This window comes from Gymnodraco acuticeps, unplaced genomic scaffold, assembly GCF_902827175.1.
Source record: "Gymnodraco acuticeps unplaced genomic scaffold, fGymAcu1.1, whole genome shotgun sequence".
Taxonomy (NCBI): domain Eukaryota; kingdom Metazoa; phylum Chordata; class Actinopteri; order Perciformes; family Bathydraconidae; genus Gymnodraco; species Gymnodraco acuticeps.
Genome location: NW_022991017.1, coordinates 101,203 through 110,492, shown reverse-complemented (window position 1 = coordinate 110,492; position 9,290 = coordinate 101,203). Strand labels below are relative to the sequence as shown.

The 9,290-nt window shown below is 42.1% G+C and overlaps 1 protein-coding gene across 1 annotated transcript in view; it reads right to left on the bottom strand.

Annotated features, from left to right (window-relative positions):
- Nucleotides 1-432: 432 nt before the first annotated feature.
- The window catches only part of arfgef3 (ARFGEF family member 3), an 81,879-nt gene continuing 73,021 nt past the window's right edge, over nt 433-9,290 (bottom strand). The window contains 7 exon segments of the mRNA XM_034236275.1: nt 433-2,406; nt 3,245-3,534; nt 3,537-3,596; nt 3,956-4,315; nt 4,318-4,354; nt 4,840-4,941; nt 8,526-8,697. Coding sequence (XP_034092166.1) covers nt 2,215-2,406; nt 3,245-3,534; nt 3,537-3,596; nt 3,956-4,315; nt 4,318-4,354; nt 4,840-4,941; nt 8,526-8,697 — 1,213 coding nt within the window. The 3' untranslated portion in view covers nt 433-2,214.

The following is a 9,290-nucleotide window of genomic DNA, read 5'->3' as shown; positions in this document are numbered from 1 at the left end:
TTTTGACACACTGGCCGTTTCTCAATGTCAAGTATACCGGCTGCAGAGCCACTATTTCAAGTATACTACGTCATCGAGTGGCGCAGAATGCTGGGCATTTAAACAGTCCTTCGGCGCCACTCGATGACGTAGTATACTTGAAATAGTTGATCTGCAGCATGTGTACTTGCGATTGAGAAACGGCCACTGAGTGATAAAGGAGAGTACACCTTGTTAGGAGCTTGTTTCCCCTCCTCCCTCCTGAAGGTAGCATCAGTTCAACCCTCTCTACTTCCATTCACTCATAATCTCTTGTAAAAAGCACAGTGGCATAAATCAGTGTGTACAAATTCAGCCCGCGACAGGGCGTAACCTAATCTCTGTTTGGTAACCATTCTGAGATGTACAGATAACACTTGCAATTGTCCAAACACACTTCATAACTGTCTTACCGTGATTTTAGTGGCGTTTAATTATAAATATAGCAAGCGTACAACCTAGAGATGATACATGTTTGCTGACAATTGCAATGAGATCTTCAGTGAGGCAGGTGGTCATTGGAATCTGAAGGGTGTATCCCTCTGTGGAGCAAGAATCTGTTTCAGGGAAATGTGCTCGCCTTAAATGTGGAAATATTATGAGTACAATTGTTACGTTTGGCTTGATATTGGAAACCCAAAATAAACACTTTAAAATGTTTGTAAAAGCTGCTTCTTTGCCTCGGATTACAGACAGGTTTGTATTTAGATGTAACGTCATGTGATCGCGCTTTTTGGCCTTTTAACAATAGTTGGTCACACTTCCATCGTACCTCATGTCAATCAGTAAGCACATGCACACACACTGCATCAAGTGAAAGTAAAGTATAAAAACAACAAAGAAAATGCAGGAAATCACACTTTAAATATCTTAAATAATAAATAATTTAAACTGGATACATATCATTTATATACACACTCATGTAAATCATAAGCTTTCAAAATACACAAACTGTATGTGGGATTTGGTTTGAATAAATATTTGATTCAGAGAGTTTGAGGTCAAAAAGATCAGCGCACAGTTTTGAAAGCTGGATATAGAAAATGCATTGCAGCGACACACGTTAATATACAATCAGATCAGATGCAAGGACATGTTTCTCCAGCGTATTTAATGTGGCCTGACTCGCAGAATTAAATAAACAATTAAATAAAATTACAGTATTTTTAAATTTGCTTTCACTCGGTGACCTTCATCTGATCTGGCACTATGTAAGACATTTCTCAGAGATCAGCTGATCAGCAGGGTCACTCGGAAAGGTGTCAAAAGAAAAATAATGGAGGTAAAAATGAAAATAATTCATTGTTTTTGTCCACATTTACGTCACCAGGACTTATGGTTGAGAAAGAGGTCACATTTTACATTTTTTAGATCTGAGCAGAAATGATGTTTTCTTTGAGTGAAATGGCCAGAATTCTGAGAAAACTTCTAAACTTTTCGAAAAAGTCTGACTTTTTATCAAAATTCTGAAATGTTATCAAAATTCTGTTGTTTTCACAAATTTCGACTTTTTTGCAAATTCGGACTTTTTGTCAAAATTCTAACTTTTTCAGATTTCTGAAAATACTTTTTTCAATATTCCGACTTATTTCCCAGAATCTTAACTTTTTCTGAAATTCCAATTTTTTCCTCAGAATTCAGATTTTAATCTCAGAACTAAAACAAACAAACCCTATTGGTCAGATCTCTAAATATCTTGTAGCGCTAATCCTCTTCCGTATCAATAGCTTCATGTAATTCATGTATCATTTCTCCCCTAGGTGGAAGCATATTTGGACAACATGACAATGCTGTCATTCGATTATGAGCAACTCTGCATCGTTTCCCTCAAAACTGATAAATAGCAAATCATATGTAAAGCTTTTGACACAGTACAGGAACAAAATAACAAGAGGCACATTCCCTTTAAAACAACAACAACATGTCCATCATAAACAAAGCAACTGAATCCTCTGTTCTTCATCTGCCAATCAAAACCTCCCATTTAAAGTCACATGATGTTCTTCCAAAGTGCCACAAATCCATACGAAAACATCAGACACGGTTGTTTTCTGATGCCTCACCTTTCCATTACGTCAGCCAATCATCAATCAGCGGCGCCATCACATGACAGCATTGATCCTCATTCTACTTTTAATCTGAACGTCCTTCACAGACTTCGCTCTTCAACTGTCTGCATGTCTTTCGTCCAGTCCGTCACACGATGATGTCGTAGAGTCTCCCGACGCGGCCCATCAACTCTCGGAGCGCCTGGCGGACTCGAGCGTCGGTCACGTGACAGGTCAGCTGACTGACGCAGGGGTAGAGCGCCGGCAGCAGAGCCAGGAAGGACGAGTCTGGGAGCAGCAGGACCTGATTCAGGAGCGTCAGCACCATGTTGGTCCATGCCTGCAGGAGGGAGACAGCGTCAACGACACAGCATTCAACACAGATTCACATGTTTGCCGGTCTGTGATGTAGAGCAGTGTTTCTCAAACTTTTCATACCAAGGACACTTAACCAACCAAACACTCACGGACCACCTAACTCCACAAATATCCCAAAACACATCGTTTTTCTAGAACAGATTATAAATCGCCTGAAATGGTACAAACAGGTGGCAACATGTGTGACGAATGTTTTGCTCTGGGCTATATCATGCAACAGAAAGTGAAACTTAAGCTCGCTCCATTGCGGAGATATTCCCGTGAGAGTGCGGAAAACTTAAATGTATTTATTTCACATTTGAAATAAATACATTTAACTCACGGACCACTAGGGGGCGCTCACGGACCACCAGTGGTCCGCGGACCACACTTTGAGAAGCACTGAATTGTAGAGGAAAGTTATTTTTAAAAGGTTGAGTGAGAATTTTTACTTTTTCTCAGAATTCAGAACTTTTTTCTCTGAATTCCCAAAACATTTTTCAGAATTCCGAATATGTTTTTAACTCCGACTTTTTTTTCTCAAAATTCAATTTCTTTCTCTGAATTCCGATATTAACCACAACAACAAAAAAAAGGTGTTTGGTGAGTTTATATTAGAATGCTATGTCACAAGTTTGTATTAAAAAATCCAACTTTTTATTCAGAATTCCAACTTTTTTTGTCAGATTTTAGAACAATATATATTTTTTATATTTTATTTCTTATTAATTATTTCTTTCTGTGGTGAAATATAAAACCATTTATTGTATTATTTATTTTATTTGATGTCTTTATGATGTATGTATCCCTCTTCTCTGCACCTGTATCTGGGCCTCCGAGTCCCTTAGGGTGATGCTGTGGGAGCTGATGGTGGACCCTGATCTGGGTCTCTTCTCCTGCCTCAGTACCTCCGGCCCCGCGCTGACAGAGTGCCTCAGTGGGCCCCCCCCCCCCTGCTGGTCCACCAGATTTTGGGGTCTCATCAGGGGGGGTCTCTGTGGCTCCGCCCCTCCACCGCGGCCCTGCTCCTTCATGAACAGGTTGACGTTGCTCTGCTGCTGCTGTTTCCGGCGCTTGTACTCCATCATGAGCTTGCTGATGGTCTTGTCCGGGCGATGGTGTACAGTTTGTTCCCGGCGCTCTCCCACCACTCCTTCCTCCTCCCAGGTGTTCCTCCCACTGAGCTTCCTGTCAGGGTGGAGTCCCTCCGGTCGCTTCCCTGTCGCAGGTTTAGGGGAAGACTGCCGGTGCAGCCGAAGAAGAGACAGGAAACGGTTATATAATAATAATAATAATAATACATTGGATTTTTATGGCGCTTTTTCTAATGCTCAAAGACGCTTTACATAAAATCAGGTTATAATCAGAACATGGTTGCTTTTAATTCTGCTCTCAGTTTTCTAAAGCAGTTTGAATTGCCTTGTGTTGAAAGGTGCTATATAAATCAGCTTGCCCAAATAAATGCACGCCCCCCCTCAGTTATAAATTGATAATCAGACAAGCCTGAAAAGTTTGCCTCATGTGATATGCGCTGTTCTCAGACCTGTATCCGGGGCTTGGACTTGGAGTCGGAGTGTCTCCGGGTGACGCTGTGCTCTCCGCCTCTCGACACCGATACCCCCCGTCCTCTGAAGGCGTCTCCCTGGCCGACAAACCCCCTGCTGAGGTGGGAGTGGAGGTTTCTGACTGGAAGAGAGGCAGGAAGAAGACGTGCTCTCCTCCTCCTCCCCCCCCTCCTCTCAGCAGAGTCACCTCCTCCAGAGTGCTCTCCAGGTCGCGGTGCATCTGGATGTAGCTGCTGCACAGATCCAGGATCAGTTTGTAGAGACGCTTCACCAGCCAGGCCCAGTCAGCGCTGCTCAGAGGCTGAACGCTGAGAGAGGGGGGCCGTCAGAGGGGTGACGCTTGTCCCGACCTCGAGGGGGGCTCACCTACCGAGGAGGAGGAGGAAACAGAGTTAGGTGGATTCATGGATAGAGTTTTCCTACCCATTCATCTTATAAAACTTTATATTGCGATGCTCAGATTGGGTTACTGATTGCATGTTACAGATAACTAGTATTTATAACGGAATACATTTTTAAAGTACCCCTTACAGCCCGGGTTAGAACTCTTCCAACTGAAGTAGACAGTTGTAAAAGTCGTAATTTTGAGACAAAGTCGTAATTTTGAGAAAAAGTCATAATTTTGAGACAAAGTCGTAATTTTGAGAAAACGTTCGGAATTACAAAAATAAATCTGAATAAATCCTGATTTTAAAATAAATCTGTAAAATACAGAATTTAAATAAAAATACTGAGACAGACAGAAAATCCTGAATTTAGCCACATGCACCGAAAAGAGCTGTGTGTTCATTTGTGTATATGTGTGTGTGTGTGTGTGCGAGTGTGTGTGTGTGTGTGTGTGCGTGTGTTACCTGTGCTGTTTCTTCGAAGATGTCTTCGTCCTCTGAGGAGGCGGATCCAGGGTGGGAAGAGTCAGAGCTTCCCTCCTCTTCCTCAAACAGCAGCCTCTTCACCTGGATGAAATAAATGGGGAGATTGTATTGCTATTGTCTGCTCTGAGTGGTTAGCTGTCCGGCTCTGGATCACGCACAATGTGTTGGAGCGCCAGCCAATAGAAGCGCAAGTGTTATATAATGATGTCACTATGTTCAGAAAGTAAACAAAGGAGTCCAATGTATGATTTGCAGGCTTTGCAGACCATTTACATGCACTATATAAGACACTACAGGAGAGGGGAAAGATTAGGGCCTCTTTAAAGCTACAAGCCTGAATAGAAACGATCAAAGGCTCACAGCAATTTAGTCTTTCCTTCAAGCTTGTCCAATTATTAATGGTAACTAAAGGGGGCGGGGCTTTTAGTTGGGCATTAAGGCAAGGTTAAGATGCAGTGATGGTACGAAATATATTTGTGCGCCTTTGATCTAAACGTAGGGTTTTGGGTGTGATCGTGTACCTTTGATCTAAACGTAGGGTTTTGGGTGTGATCGTGTATCCTTGATCTAATCGTAGGGTTTTGGGTGTGATCGTGTACCTTTGATCTAATCGTAGGGTTTTGGGTGTGATCGTGAACCTTTGATCTAAACGTAGGGTTTTAGGTGTGACTGTGTACCTTTGATCTAATCGTAGGGTTTTGGGTGTGATTGTGTACCTTTGATCTAATCGTAGGGTTTTGGGTGTGATTGTCAACCTTTGATCTAAACGTAGGGTTTTGGGTGTGATCGTGTACCTTTGATCTAATCGTAGGGTTTTGGGTGTGATCGTGTACCTTTGATGTAAACGTACGGTTTTGGGTGTGATCGTGTACCTTTGATCTAAACGTAGGGTTTTTGGTGTGATCGTGTACCTTTGATCTAAACGTAAGGTTTTGGGTGTGATTGTGAACCTTTGATCTAAACGTAGGGTTTTGGGTGTGATCGTGTACCTTTGATCAACGTAGGGTTTGGGTGTGATCGTGAACCTTTGATCTAAACGTAGGGTTTGGTTTGGGTGTGATCGTGTACCTTTGATCTAAACGTAAGGTTTTGGGTGTGATCGTGTACCTTTGATCTAATCGTAGGGTTTTGGGTGTGATTGTGTACCTTTGATCTAAACGTAGGGTTTTGGGTGTGATCGTGTACCTTTGATCTAATCGTAGGGTTTTGGGTGTGATCGTGTACCTTTGATCTAAACGTAGGTTTTGGGTGTGTTGTGAACCTTGATCTAACGTAGGGTTTTGGGTGTGATCGTGTACCTTTGATCTAACGTAGGGTTTTGGGTGTGATCGTGACCTTTGATCTAAACGTAGGGTTTTGGGTGTGATCGTGTACCTTTGATCTAATCGTAAGGTTTTGGGTGTGATCGTGTACCTTTGATCTAATCGTAGGGTTTTGGGTGTGATTGTGTACCTTTGATCTAATCGTAAGGTTTTGGGTGTGATCGTGTACCTTTGATCTAATCGTAGGGTTTTGGGTGTGATCGTGTACCTTTGATCTAATCGTAGGGTTTTGGGTGTGATCGTGTACCTTTGATCTAAACGTAAGGTTTTGGGTGTGATCGTGTACCTTTGATCTAATCGTAGGGTTTTGGGTGTGATTGTGTACCTTTGATCTAAACGTAGGGTTTTGGGTGTGATCGTGAACCTTTGATCTAAACGTAAGGTTTTGGGTGTGATTGTGAACCTTTGATCTAAACGTAGGGTTTTGGGTGTGATCGTGTACCTTTGATCTAAACGTAGGGTTTTGGGTGTGATCGTGAACCTTTGATCTAAACGTAGGGTTTTGGGTGTGATCGTGTACCTTTGATCTAAACGTAGGGTTTTGGGTGTGATCGTGTACCTTTGATCTAAACGTAGGGTTTTGGGTGTGATCGTGTACCTTTGATCTAATGTAGGGTTTTGGGTGTGATCGTGTACCTTTGATCTAACGTAGGGTTTTGGGTGTGATCGTGAACCTTTGATCTAATCGTAGGGTTTTGGGTGTGATCGTGTTCTTTGATCTAAACGTAGGTTTTGGGTGTGATCGTGTACCTTTGATCTAAACGTAGGGTTTTGGGTGTGATCGTGTACCTTTGATCTAAACGTAGGGTTTTGGGTGTGATCGTGTACCTTTGATCTAATCGTAGGGTTTGGGTGTGATCGTGTACCTTTGATCTAAACGTAGGGTTTTGGGTGTGATCGTGTACCTTTGATCTAAACGTAGGGTTTTGGGTGTGATCGTGTACCTTTGATCTAAATGTAGGGTTTTGGGTGTGATCGTGTACCTTTGATCTAAACGTAGGGTTTTGGGTGTGATGTGACCTTTGATCTAAACGTAGGGTTTTGGGTGTGATCGTGTACCTTTGATCTAACGTAGGGTTTTGGGTGTGATCGTGAACCTTTGATCTAAACGTAGGGTTTTGGGTGTGATTGTACCTTTGATCTAAACGTAGGGTTTGGGTGGTGTGATCGTGTACCTTTGATCTAAACGTAGGGTTTTGGGTGTGATCGTGTACCTTTGATCTAACGTAGGGTTTTGGGTGTGATCGTGAACCTTTGATCTAATCGTAGGGTTTTGGGTGTGATCGTGTACCTTTGATCTAAATGTAGGGTTTTGGGTGTGATCGTGTACCTTTGATCTAAACATAGGGTTTTGGGTGTGATCGTGTACCTTTGATCTAAACATAGGGTTTTGGGTGTGATCGTGTACCTTTGATCTAAACGTAGGGTTTTGGGTGTGATCGTGTACCTTTGATCTAATCGTAGGGTTTTGGGTGTGATTGTGTACCTTTGATCTAATCGTAGGGTTTTGGGTGTGATCGTGTACCTTTGATCTAATCGTAGGGTTTTGGGTGTGATCGTGTACCTTTGATCTAAACGTAGGGTTTGGGTGTGATCGTGAACCTTTGATCTAAACGTAGGGTTTGGGTGTGATCGTGTACCTTTGATCTAAACGTAGGGTTTGTGGTTTTTGTGATCGTGTACCTTTGATCTAAACGTAGGGTTTTGGGTGTGATCGTGTACCTTTGATCTAATCGTAGGGTTTTGGGTGTGATTGTGTACCTTTGATCTAAACGTAGGGTTTTGGGTGTGATCGTGTACCTTTGATCTAAATGTAAGGTTTTGGGTGTGATTGTGAACCTTTGATCTAAACGTAGGGTTTTGGGGTGTGATCGTGTACCTTTGATCTAACGTAGGGTTTTGGGTGTGATCGTGATCTTTGATCTAAACGTAGGGTTTGGGTGTGATCGTGTACCTTTGATCAATCGTAGGGTTTTGGGTGTGATCGTGTACCTTTGATCTAAACGTAGGGTTTTGGGTGTGATCGTGTACCTTTGATCTAATCGTAGGGTTTTGGGTGTGATCGTGTACCTTTGATCTAAACGTAGGGTTTTTGGTGTGATCGTGTACCTTTGATCTAAACGTAGGGTTTTGGGTGTGATCGTGTACCTTTGATCTAAACGTAGGGTTTTGGGTGTGATCGTGTACCTTTGATCTAAACGTAGGGTTTTGGGTGTGATCGTGTACCTTTGATCTAAACGTAGGGTTTTTGGTGTGATCGTGTACCTTTGATCTAAACGTAGGGTTTTTGGTGTGATCGTGTACCTTTGATCTAAACGTAGGGTTTTGGGTGTGATTGTGTACCTGCTGTGCGGTCATGTTCTCGGCCTGGCTCAGCGTGGCACAAAGCAGCGCCTGGAAGTACAGATTGAAGCTCATGGCCGACTGACGGTAGAGATTAGCCGCTCCACACACACCGGACACTTTCATCAGGAGGTACTTCAGACCGGGCCGCGTGTCAAAGTCCCGCGCCGTCCTGCACAATATCGGAGAAGAGAAGATGGAGCTTTATTAATCCCTGTGGGGAAATTCAGATGTTTAACAGCAACAGGGTTAGAATGAAAAACAGGACAGCACAGATTCACAAGATTAAAGATACAATTGAAATTATATACAGCTAAGTAACTTTTTAAATAAGAAATGAACTAAATGAACATATATATTTGGGACATATATACATATTAAATATATGTACATGTTTCATATCAGAGAAGAGCAGCATAGATTCTTTTTATAATCAGTTAAGAGAAAGCCTTTAAGAAAGCCAGGAAATGTTATACGCCTCTCAAATATGGAGTGTTCCTGCTTTTCACTGTTTTATTGAATAGCTTTGGGTCAAATAAAGACATTTAAAGCTATCATTTGGGATTTGGATGTTCTTTTGTCACATTTGTATCACCAAACCATCTTTTCCTAATACAAATGCAGCTAGTTGCAGCCATATCTGCATCTATGTATGAGTGTCATGTTACAGGAAATCAGAAATATTTTGGACTGTTTATTTCTTGTGTCTTAATTTATCTTATGTACATTGCCTTGTTTTTTATACTGCTGCAACGTGAACATTTC